This window comes from Pteropus vampyrus, unplaced genomic scaffold, assembly GCF_000151845.1.
Source record: "Pteropus vampyrus isolate Shadow unplaced genomic scaffold, Pvam_2.0 Scaffold84, whole genome shotgun sequence".
In the NCBI taxonomy this organism is placed as follows: Eukaryota; Metazoa; Chordata; class Mammalia; order Chiroptera; family Pteropodidae; genus Pteropus; species Pteropus vampyrus.
Window position 1 is genome coordinate 4,730,725 of NW_011888865.1, and position 12,444 is coordinate 4,743,168.

A 12,444-nucleotide genomic window follows, 5' to 3' on the forward strand; every position below is an offset into this window, starting at 1 on the left:
CGGCCAGCAGGCCAGCCAGCCAGTCAATTCTCCTCCAAAGTCTATATCCACCATCCTTCTATTCATGCATCCACCCAGCATCCATCCATCTGCTTTCATTCATCTGCCTGTATTTATATCCATCCATCCATCCATCCATCCATCCATCCATCCATCCATCCGTCCATTTTCTAGATATCTATTCACCTGTGCACTCTATCCATCCATTCTCTTGTTATTTCTCGCTCATTCTACAAACATTTATAATGAACCTCCTATGTGCTAGATGCTTAAGATATGAAGATAAACATCTTCATGGTTAATATATATTAAGCACTTTATATGTGTCAGGCACTGTGCTAAGCCCTTTAAAATATATCAAATTATTTAAACTTCACATCAACCCTTTGAGGCAGGCACTATTATGATAGATGATAACGCTGAGACCCATATAGGTGGAGTAAGGGGCAGAGTTATGATTTGAATTTGGACCATCTTGTGCCAGAGCCTGTGCCACTTACCGGTTATCCTCGATATCTCAGCCCTGGACCAGGCCCCAGGGATGGGTAGTGAGCAAGGCATGTGAAGCCCCTACCCTCATGGAATATCTCCTTTGCCGTTTATTTTTTCTGGGACCATTTGGATCAGCTTGGTGTTTGGGCTCAGTTGGGAGGAAGCAGAGGGAGAGCTGTGGGGCACTCTGGCTCTATGGTCACAGTTTCAATCACTGGGTGACCCTGGGCAAGTCACATCTCTCTGAGCCTCATTATCTGCATCACAATGGATACAAGACCTTATTTCCTCAGAAAAGAAGCCCTGAATTTAAGATGCACCATTTTTAACATAACCATCAAGAAGTAAAAATCAATATTAAATTACATGCAATGTTTTCTTACTACTCGAAAATTTTATTTTACACTTTTTGAGAGAGCTCTTTGAGACCTTATTTGGATATAGATTTTTTAAAAAAATTATGCATTTCTCTTAAAGTACACACAGGGGAAAATATAATTGCAATACATTAGTTGAGATAGATCTAAAACTACATTTCTGGGTGCAATCTGTATGATTTTTTTTTAAAAAAACAATTTTTTTAGTTTTTCAATTACACGTGACATAAAACATTATATTAGTTTCAATGCATTGATGAGACATTTATATAACTTACAAAGTGATCACCCTGATAAATCTAGCACCCATCTGACACCATACATAGTTATTTCTACATTATTAATTATATTCCTTATGCTTCCCCATGACTATACTGTAACTATCAATTTGCACTTTTCAATTCCTTACTCTTTTCACTCACCCCACAACCCCCTCCCATTTGGCAACCATCAGAATGCTCTCTATATAAGTCTGTCTCTGCTCCGCTTACTTGTTAATTTTGTTCTTTAGATTCCACATGTAAGTGATGTCATATGGCATTTGTCTTTTTCTGTCTGACCTACTCCACTCTGCACAATACCCTTTAGGTCCTTCTATATTGTTGCAGATGGCAAGATGTCATTCCTTTTTATGGCTGAGTAATATTCCACTGCATATATGTACCACATCTTCTTTATCCATTCATCCATTGATGGACACCCAGGTTGCCTCCACATCTTGACTATTGTAAATAATGCTGAAATGAACATATGGAGTCACATGTCCCTTGGAAGTAGTGGTTTGGGTTTCTTTGGATACATACCCAGAAGTGGGATTCCTGAGTCCTTCTTTGTCTCTTATTATAGCCTTTGTTTGAAAGTCTATTTTGTCTGGTGTAAAGATTACTATCCTAGTTTTTTGTTGTTGTTTCCATTTTCATGAAATATCTTTTTCCATCACTTCCTTTCAGGCTGTGTGTGTCTTTCGATTTAAAGTGAGTCTCTTGTAGGCAGCATATGTAATAATCTTGTTTTCTTATCTATTCAGCCACCCTATCTTTTGATTGGAACATTTAATCCACTTACATTGAAAGTAGTCATTGATAAATATGTAGTTATTGCAATTTTATTATTCATAGTTTATTCAAAGACTTCTCTTCCAAGCAATGAAACCCTGGGCTGGGGAGCCTGGTATGGGGACGTCAAAAAATTATGTACACACATAAACCTCCTCACAGATGTGTATAGCAGCTTTATTCACAATTGCCAAAACCTAGAAGCAACCAAAATGGCCTTCAGTAGCTGATGGGATAAAGAAACAGTGGTACATCCAGGCAGTGGAATATTCTGTGCTAAAGAGACGTGACCAAGCAGGCCATGAAAAGTCATGGAGAAACCCTAAATGCATATTATTAAGAGAAAAAAGCCACTCTGTAAAGGCAACATACCATACAGTCGATACTATATGACCTTCTGAAAACAACAAGACTATAGTGACAGTGAAAAAAATCAGTGGTTGCCTGGCTTTAGGTGGGAGAGAGAGAGAAAAAGGTAGAGCACAGAGGGTTTTAGGGCAGTGATACCATAATGATGGATACGTGCCATTAAACATTTGTTCAAACCCTTATAATGCATAACATTAAGAGCGAACTCTAATGTAAACTATGGACTCTTAGTGATAATGATGTGTTAGTGTAGCTTCATCGATTGTAACAAATCTACCACTCTCCTGCAAGATGTTGACAGGGAGAATGTTGATATGAGGAAAGGGAATATATAGAAGCTCTCTGTAATTTGGGCTCAATATACGTGAAACTAAAATTGCTCTAAAAAGCAAAATCTACTTGGAAGAAATATGAAGAGGTCTAACTACTATGCATTGTGCATTTATTAGACTAATATTTTATCATATACCTTAGAAAATAAACAATGTTTACATTTTACATTCACATCAAAATAGTTAAATATGGGAGACCAAACTACAGTTTTGTATAATCCATTTATAAAAGATGTAATTAAAATCTGTTGATGAAATTATAGAAAGATGAACTTAAGCCCAATCATATTATTCTGTATTTCAGAAGGGGATAGGCTGAATGTATTTTTCCCTCAGCATCTGAATAGAAAATCACAGGAGAAAAAAATAAGGTATATAACTATTTTTTGAGTAGTAGTTTCACAGGTGACAATTTCTATAGTGACGATTTGAGTAGTGAGAAGGGAAAAAGAGCCTTCAGATATCAGTGATGTGCTCCCTAACGTTTGCTAAAGGAGTAACATATAGATCCTGTAGTGGAGCCAATACGTTATTATTAAAACAGTGTTCATTTATATTTTTGTCCTTATATTTTGTCCCAGACAGGATGGAGAGAAATAGTGCTAGATTTCTTCCGAATGGCATGCAACTTAAAAGTTATGAATTGTTTATTTATGGACTTTTCCATCTAATATTTTTGGACCATGGTTGACTACTGGTAACTGAAACTAAGGATAACGAAACCACAGATAAGGGGGGACTACTGTATGTAGAGTAAATGTAGCTGGGAGAGAAATTGTTGATGTAAGGTTTCATGTATGCTGGGTGTTGTCCAGTAAGTTCTTTAGGATTCTTTTCTACAACTAGAATTACTATGTCAGAGGCAGACTTATTTTTAAGGATTTTAAAGCATATTTGCAAACTATCCTCCACTAACCTCAAACGAACCTACCAACTACATATGATAGTACCTGCTTTATAATTTCAGCAATGTTAGATAATATTATTTCTTAATATTTCCCAATTTCATAATTTAATAATGATAGTTTATATGCTTTAGAGGATAGTTTGTTTATGTGCCTTTTCCTCACTGTAATGGGAGGTCTTAATTTTTAATAATAGAAAATACATTAAAACAAACAGAATTAAGCATTATAAGGATAAATATGCAACACTGATTTATTTAAATAATTTTAGGTCATCACAGATTCAGAATATTTATAACCATAAATACCTACAAAACTATTTATGTGAGTTATATTAGAGGTATGTATCTGGCAGTGTATTTTTACAAAAACTAGATTTTCTTTTGTGAAGCAGTTCATTCTCATTACCAGAAGATTGCACAATATAAAGAAAGAGATGATCATTTTAAAAACTCGCACACTTACAAGTTATTACCATAGATAAACATAAGGATTTGGGACCTCCAGAAATTTCCCTGTACAAATTTTGCTGTGTCTATGTACACGAATAAATTAAACAATGCAAAATTAATTCATATTTACATACTGCATTATAATCTAACTATTAAAGTATTTTATTAATTTGGGGTTTCTTGATAATATTCCATTGGTGTATGTAGTCAGATAATAAATTACTTGTTGGAAGCTTACGCAGAAATAACAATTTTAAATAGAGACAGGAAATGGATTTTTAAAAAAATGTATGAAGCCTGCTACTATAAAAAACTGTCATTTATTTTAGTTATGATATCCTGATAGCCAATTTGAGTTTGATAAAATTGCTTTTCCACCAAATCATCTGTATTTTTTTGACATCTCCTATCTCTCTAAATCCAGAACTAAATATAGTCATATTTTGATTTCAAATGCAACCTTAAGCTCTAAACACTGGAGAGAAATTGAGCAGGACTAAAACAAACTAAATAGTCATTTTAAAGACGAGAGAATATCAGATTGCAGACTGTAGAGAAAGACTGAAATGAATACCAAAGAGAAGGACCTATATTGAAATAAACTCAGCTGTGGGAGCAGGAATGGGAGTAGAATGTAGGACCCTAGAAACTCAGACAAAAATTTGCCATGTGGATGTTGTTTAAAAATCAGTTCCGAGGATGAATCAATAATGAAGTGTGGGAAGAGTTTAAATGTATTTCTGGAGATACCAAAGGGAATTAATCTAATCAAGTATCTGCTGGTCCGCCCCACTGGAGAAACCTAATCAGGGTGGAGCTTCAGGGATTCCTAGAGAAAGACATCTCAAAGCATAGTTCATTCTGCCTGGAGGCCTTTGACGTTGGCTGAACTGTGGAAAACTCAGCTGCCTTCCAGTACTGAGAGCCCAGAGAACACAGCACCCCTGACCCAATAGGTGGCTTTTCCTACAAAGCATCTATGAGACCAATTATACAATCATCAGGTGAGCACGCACTTGCAAGTAGATGAGTTCTTACTTATTTCCCTTAAAAATTAAAAAGAAAATTTAACTGTCAGCAGGTTTAAGACTTTCCTAAGTGGATATAATCTGCCTAGTTAATAAAAATTACGGAAATTCTTTAGGTTTACTCTTGAGCTATAGAATTTTAATCTGTTATTGTTTTTTGACATTTACAAGTGTATATAATTATTTTCTTTATGTTCCTTTTATATGTAAATTGTGATATTTAGAGGGAAAGTTCTAAATTTTGTGTAGTTTTATATTTGGCATAGAACCTAAAATTTAATTGGAAAACCTTGTGGTAGAACATAAAAGTAAAAGAGACTTAAAGATAAGGAACGGTTAGCCAAATAAAATTGTAAATATTCTTTAATTCTCATTTGATCCTTGACATTTGAAGGGAGAGGCAATATGATTCAATAGCAAGTGTTCGAACCTCTACACAGGGTCCAGATAATGGAGAAAGCAGTCATTTACTACAGCTTCAAGTCTCACTCATAAGAAGACCACAGTGGCTTGTCTCATTTTGTTTCTAGCTCGTACCTTCAGCCACAGACACCTGAGCTGCACTTAGAAGGTGGCCATACTCGAAGCACTAGAGAGCAACAGTCTGTTCTCTTTTTGCCATTTCTCTTTCTGTTTTAATTTTTCACTCTTCTTTCTCAGGACTTTTTTCTTACATTGAACCTCTCAAATGGCCAGCTGTTGGTCTTAGTTCTATTTAAGACACGCCCTGGTGATATTCGGCAGAACAGAGGGTGACAATGTTGAAAAGTACAAACATAGCATATGAAAGATAAACATAAATTTCACTTCAGAAGTAGGCAAGTTTTCATTTATATTGTTATGGACAATTTAATTATATGCGGGACATATCCTAAGTGGGTGGTGATTTTCACATTCATTTCTTCTCTTTCCCCTCTAAAATATAGAAACATATGCACTGCAAAACTTCCAAAATAACTTAACCTGCTAAGTCTTAAGAGTGAAGAAGTTCGAGTTCCTACTGTACAACCGAGGCATTGTACGTGGCCCAAAGTCCCGGAAATGGAGTCAACTAATGGCCGAGACCATTGGTCCAAAGAAGACGTTGTGACGTTACTGGATTGCATGGAGGATAATCTCCCATCCCATGACAACCACACATTCAAAACAACACAGTCATATATGGACTGGGAAAAAGTAGCCTTTAAAGATCATTCTGGAGAAATGTGCAAACTCAAGTGGTTAGAGATTTCTTACAACATAAGAAAGGTTCGCACTTTGACAGAATTAGTCCTGGAAGCTAAGGAACGTGTTAATAATCTCCACAAAAGCAAAAAGTGCAGGAAACATCCAGACTTGCCCAAGAAGCCAATGACCGCTTACTTCCGCTTCTTCAAGGAGAAGAGGCCCCAGTATGCTCAAAAACACCCTGGGCTGAACAACAAAGAGCTGACCAAGGTCCTGTCTGAGGAATACAAGAAGCTCCCAGAGCAGGTGAAGCTGAAGTATATTCAAGATTTCCAGAAGGAGAAACAGGAGTTTGAGGAGAAACTGGCTCAATTCAGAAAGGAGCACCCTGATCTAGTCCAGAATTCCAAAAAATCTGTTGTCCCCATGAGAAGACCAACCAGAGCCCAGAAGAAATTTCAGAGGAATGTGAGAGAAGTGAAGTCTCCCACAGAAAGCTATTTTTCCATGAGGATGAAATTCAATGGAGAGCCCAGGAAGCCCCCCATGAATGAATACCACAAGTTCCAGCAGGACTTGTGGGAGAGTAGGGAGCTGCAGGACCTGCCGCTGAGGGAGCGCATGGTGGAGATTGGCAGACGCTGGCAGCGCATCCCCTGGAGCCAGAAAGAGCATTATAAGAGGCAGGCTGAGGAGCTGCAGAAACAGTACAAGGTGGACCTGGATCGCTGGCTCAGGAGTCTGTCTCCCGAAGAATATGCTGCGTACAGAGAGAGAACCTACACAAAGTATAAGAATATGAACATGAATGGAGGCCCGGATCCCAATATGAGCCCAACAGATCTGCAGTCTCCATCAGCAAGGAGCCTGCAAGCAGGGCTTGGACACGAGCAGGGGCTTCAGGCTCCAGAGATAGAATCATCAAAGGCTGTTGGTGGCCATTCTCATGCCCCTTGGGGATCAGAAGAAAATCAGGAAGATGGCAGACAGGTAGGAGGCAGTAGCTCCTCGGGCTCCAGCAGTGCAGATGAAGATGAAGACTGTGAGTCTGAGGACAGCAGCTCCAGCTCATCTTCCTCAGGGGACACCTCTGACTCAGACTCCAGCTGAGCTTGATTACGCCGTAAGGATGGAACAGAGAACTTCCTGGCAAAAGTCCATGGCGTCAAAGTCGATTTGAAGGGCTCTTCTAATTGTCTCTTTTCATTGCTTTGTTTCTTCCTTCATTTCCCCTCCTCCTCTTGAATACAGAGTAGAATAGTCTGTGAAGAAAGGAATTGAGGGCAGTGCTCTCAACATCAGGTCCATAAACCTGGGAGGAGAGGGCCCTTCTGGGAGAAGAAATATAATTATGAGCCTGTATCTGACTGTCAGTACTGCTCCCCCTAGGAACTCCATGTACTTAAAGCTCTTGAAACAAACAGTGACATTGGGCTAGGGGGAGGGGGCACAGTGCATTAGACTGAGTATTTTTGAAGTAAGTTTTGCTTTCCTCATTTTCTGTCTGCCAGAGGTGGTCAGGGGCCATTGTGAGCCTGTGACCACTGCATTCCCTATAGAACTCTACCTCTGGACTCTTGTACTATGTCTGGTGTGAGAAAGGAGTAGGCCATTCTGAAATGTGAGAGTGGGCAATGTCATGTAGGAGACAATATTTATATATATATATTTAACTCATGTCTCTATGAAAGTTTCTTACTAATTTTTATATATATATATATATACATATATATATATTTATTAAAAAATTAACTATTTCATTTGAATGAGCACCTCCATAGAATAAATGCATTATAATTTGGGGCATTGCTTCTTCAGGTGCTGTCTGCATTTATTCTTTGCAGAAGCCTAAATTCCTTCCTGTTGCTCTAGGTTCTGGTGAAACTCATTTAGTATTCAGGATGGATATATACAGGTAGATAGGTAGGTAGATAGGTAGGTAGAAAGATAGATAGATAGGTGATAGATAGATAGATAGATAGATAGATAGATAGATAGATAGATAGATAGACAGATAGATAGACAGATAGATAGACAGATAGATAGACAAGGATACATGGATAGATACACAGATAAATACATGGTACTTAAGAAAGAGATAGACATAGATATATACACTCTTCTATTCTATTGGTTTGTCTGAATTCTTATCCCAGTACCACATCGCTTTGATTATTTGGTTTACTGGTATGCTTAAAACTCTGAGACTATTGCCCTCTCATTAGATTTTTTCCCCCTGTATATTCCTGGTAATTTCTATATTGTGTTCTTATGAACATTAGCATCATAGAAGTAATTGTATCATTTTTATATGAAAACCATTAAGGTTTGTGTGTTTAGATAACTAGATATCTTAGTGAAGTATTAAATGTTTTTCTAGATAAATAATCAGTTTCAGAAAATAATGGCAATATTAATATTTTTACACCTCTAATTATTTTTCTTTCTAAATGTGCTGGTTGGGATACCCAGAACAATGTTAAGTAATAGCAGTGATATGAGCTTGTCTTGTTTCTGACTTTCTAGGTAATGTGTAAAGAATTTGCAACTATTGAAATTATGCTGATTAATATCCACTTGAAATAAATTATAACCTATTTAGAAAATACCTAGTATATTATTGTTGTTTTTAATCCATAATGTATATTATTGTATAAGAAGTCACTTCTATCATTGATCGGTTAATTTTTTCCTTAGCCATATTAGTATAAGAAATCGGATTCTTGTATTACCTAATATTAAGCCCTTGTCACATTTCAGAAGTGAACCCACTTGTATTTTTTATTCTGTATCAAAAAGTTGATTGGAGTTTAGGCAAAATTTCCAGCCTTCCCTACGTAAATATAACATTTACACAAATCTTACATAAAGATTGGGAGAACGGGGCTCTGAGAAGCACCCTCTAAGCCCCTGCCCCACAGACTCTCAGACCACAGCCCCACCTCCCCAGATCTAACTCCACCACTGTGCCTGGCCAAGTCCAGCTATTCCTGAAGGTCGGTTCCTGCAGTGTTTCAGGATCCTCTTCCCATACTTCCTCTAGTCCCTGAAGTTCTTCCCCACTGGATGCCTGCCAGGCCTGGAGGATCCCCTTATCCCCAAGAGTGAGACTTCGGAGTTAGGGTGAGAGAGAAACGCAGAAGGCCATGGTCCCTACATCAACACTCTCCTCCAATTCGCGGGAGTCAAACTCGGCCTGAAATCAACCCAGCCAGGGGCAGGTACCGCCACCTCGTCCCTCCCTGAGAGGCCAGGTGGCTTCGGTCGCGCCCTTGACCCCGCAGGGACAGCCCCAAATGGTCCCGGGGCCAGAGCCCCTTTGCACAGTGACTTTTCGGCGCGCTAGCTCGGCCTGGTGACCTGGGTTTCGGGCGGTGAACATGGAGAGAAGGACGAAAAGTTTAGTATTTGCCGGGCGTCCCTCGCCCCCACCCGAAAAGCGGGAAGCGAGGGCCCCCGGAACAGCCCGAAGGCGGGGAGTGGACCGTGGGCGCATCTCTGGACCCGGGAAGAAAATGAGGTCCCGGGGGAGCCCGAGAGCCAGCGAGCGATGGCCTGCGGGACCGGGAGCGAAGCGGGTCACCTGCGCGTCCAGTCCTGGTGACCCGACCCGGTTCTGCGCACCTTAGTCAGCGGGGACGGGCCTGCCCAGCCGCCCGCCCTGGGAGGAGCCTTCTTTGGATGAAGCTATCGGTGACCTCGAAGACTAGGGTGCTGAGAAGAATCGCCTTCGGGATCCGAAAACAAACCCGGGATGAATCCAAAGCGATAAATCAAACACAGGAGAGCGCGAAAGGGACTCAGAGTGGCTGCGTCGTAAAAACCAAACCCAAACCACTCAACTCCTGACTCGGCTCAAACCCACACCTTTCCCCGACTTTCTAAGACTGTAGAAGGGGCGACTCCAAGTGTGTCCGCTCCCTCCGACCTGCCTCCTACTCCAGGTAATTATAAATCTCTATGGTAATTATAACGCCTCAGGTGCATCAGCCTCGAAGCATTTCTTCGAGGATCCAGGACAGACGAACAGATGGACAGAGAGAGATGCACACAGCGATACAGCAGCCCATCTGGCAACGTTTTTGATGAAAATTCTCTAACAAATACTAGGAAGAAAAGAATTGATTCCTCTAAGCCATAGGGAAAATAGTAAAATTACCAAGCCTGGGAAGGAACAAAGGCCACTTCTCTAAGAGATGGGGTGCAGGACCCACAGCAGTCTTGACTTCTGACACTACCAGGGCGTTCCTGGCAGTCTGCTCCTTTAAAAGTACTATTCCTGCTAGGCGGGGATTTTCATCTCTTTTAGCAAAGTGCTGAAGTTTTTGCAAAGACTGGCTCAGAACGGGAAAGAAGAGAGAACAAAAGATTATAATAGGAGAGGAGAACAAAAAATGACAAAGACACAACAAAAACCATCTACACTTTCTCACAAGCCTTCACAGACTGTGCAGCAGGTGGTAGAAGACAGGGTTTCCCTATGTATCTCCTGGAAAAGTTGAAAAATTGCTCTTCACTTCTTTGAACAGGCTCCTCTATGGCTAGCATCCTTTTTCTTTATCTCTCTCTCTCTCTCTCTGTCTTTTAAAATTATATCAATTTAAAAAATACAGAAAGCCCAGAAGCAGGTACAAGCCCTCAAACTCTAAGACACCTGCTATCTGTTCTTTCCGTTTCTCTGATTGTGTCTTTATTCTTTCATTCCCCTCTGTATCTTTATTTCCATCTTCCTATACATTTTTTACCCTGGTAGCATGCTTTTCGGTTAGCTTTTTTGATGCATGATTCACATATATCATTACCAACTTTAAGTGTATAATTTGATAAGTTTTGATAAGTGTATAGAGTTATGTTGTAAAGCAAATGACAAGCTGTAGCTGATACTTCAGGCAACACAACAAAAGAGATGATTATTCCTTTAAAAGAAGCATATTTATGAAATTGGCTTGAAAGCCTCACAGTGAAAATACACAGATCCACATTATTGATCCAAGAATATACCTTCCCTGCCCAGAGATCTCTAAACACTATGGAATAATGGTGAAGAAATTGTCAAAAGAATGTTTTATTTCATAACACAAAGTTAACATACTCCCACATCCAGCTCTCATGAATGCCCACCTTTTTCCAAGCTCCTCTCCCATAAAGGTAATCACATCCAGGTGATTAATATACCCTGATATTAATTATAATTTCTTAAAACTTATATAAATAAAATAATATAGCACATACTCTTCTGTGTGTGATTTCTTTTGTTTAAAAGTATATTGGTGAGAATTATCCACTCTATTGCATGTACAATTGCCTTTATTATTTTGTTTTACAGTATTCCACTATGACTATACCACAATTTACTAATTCTACTAGATAGTGATGAACATATTCATTTCGACCGAGTAAGCATAAATAGTGCTTCCATGAACACATTGCACATACCCCTTTTTGACCTATGTACATATTGTTATTGGCTGTGTAACTAGGAGTGATATCGTTGGATCGTAATGCATAACTTATGCTTAATAAAAAGTTTGCCAAAATGACTATGCCACTTTACAACTTTTAAGCAATAAATGACTGTTTGGTTTCTTACATTCTTTTGCTAACACTGGAAATTACTTGTTTTTATATTTGTGTCATTCTGTGGTTGACATTGTGGTTTTAGTTTGCACTTACCTGATGATAAATGCAGTTGAACACTTTTTTATAGGCTTGCCAGACTTCTGGAGTCCCTTTTTTGGGGGGGACTGTTCATATGACCCCTCCCCCCATTTTTCTACCAACTTGACTTGTCATTTCTTATTGACTCTTGGAGTCCTTCCTATTTCCTTTGTAGAGTCATTTGTTGGATGCAGATATGTCGAATATCTTCTTCCATTACTGCCTTGCATTTTCAATGGTGTTTCATTGCACAGAAGTTATTAATTTTAATGCATTCCAATTTATTTTCCTTTACATTTAGTATTTTATGTGCCCTACTTAGGAAAACGTTCTCTGAAAATACATACTCCTAAAATGTTGTAAGAGTTTTATTTTTATTTATTATTCTTTCTCACAATCATAACTGCAATGATGTGGAAATATTTTTTATGTCATGAGATAAGGGTTAAGATTCCTTTTTATTTATATTTACAATCATAATTGACTCAAAACTGTCCTTACCCTTTTATAATTCACAGATTATTATAAAAAAAATCTAATAGAGAATAAATATTTACTCATGGTATGGGGATTACAAAAAAAGTACAGCATCAGTGGTCAAAATTACTC

At 38.7% G+C, this 12,444-nt stretch overlaps 2 protein-coding genes across 2 annotated transcripts in view; both read left to right on the forward strand.

The window, feature by feature from the left end:
• The first annotated feature begins 6,051 nt into the window (after positions 1-6,051).
• Positions 6,052-7,287, forward strand: UBTFL1 (upstream binding transcription factor, RNA polymerase I-like 1). The gene has a single exon (XM_011363305.1). It carries the CDS (start codon positions 6,052-6,054, stop codon positions 7,285-7,287), a length of 1,236 nt encoding a protein of 411 aa, XP_011361607.1.
• A 2,571-nt stretch (positions 7,288-9,858) lies between these two features.
• NAALAD2 (N-acetylated alpha-linked acidic dipeptidase 2) overlaps positions 9,859-12,444 on the forward strand; it is an 83,585-nt gene continuing 80,999 nt past the window's right edge. The window contains 1 exon segment of the mRNA XM_023532494.1: positions 9,859-9,993. Within this exon segment, the coding sequence (XP_023388262.1) occupies positions 9,859-9,993 (135 nt within the window).

What these genes read in the sequence shown, in the direction of transcription:
- UBTFL1 (XM_011363305.1), top strand. Translation starts at nt 6,052, where the DNA reads ATGGAGTCAACTAATGGCCGAGACCATTGGTCCAAAGAAGACGTTGTG.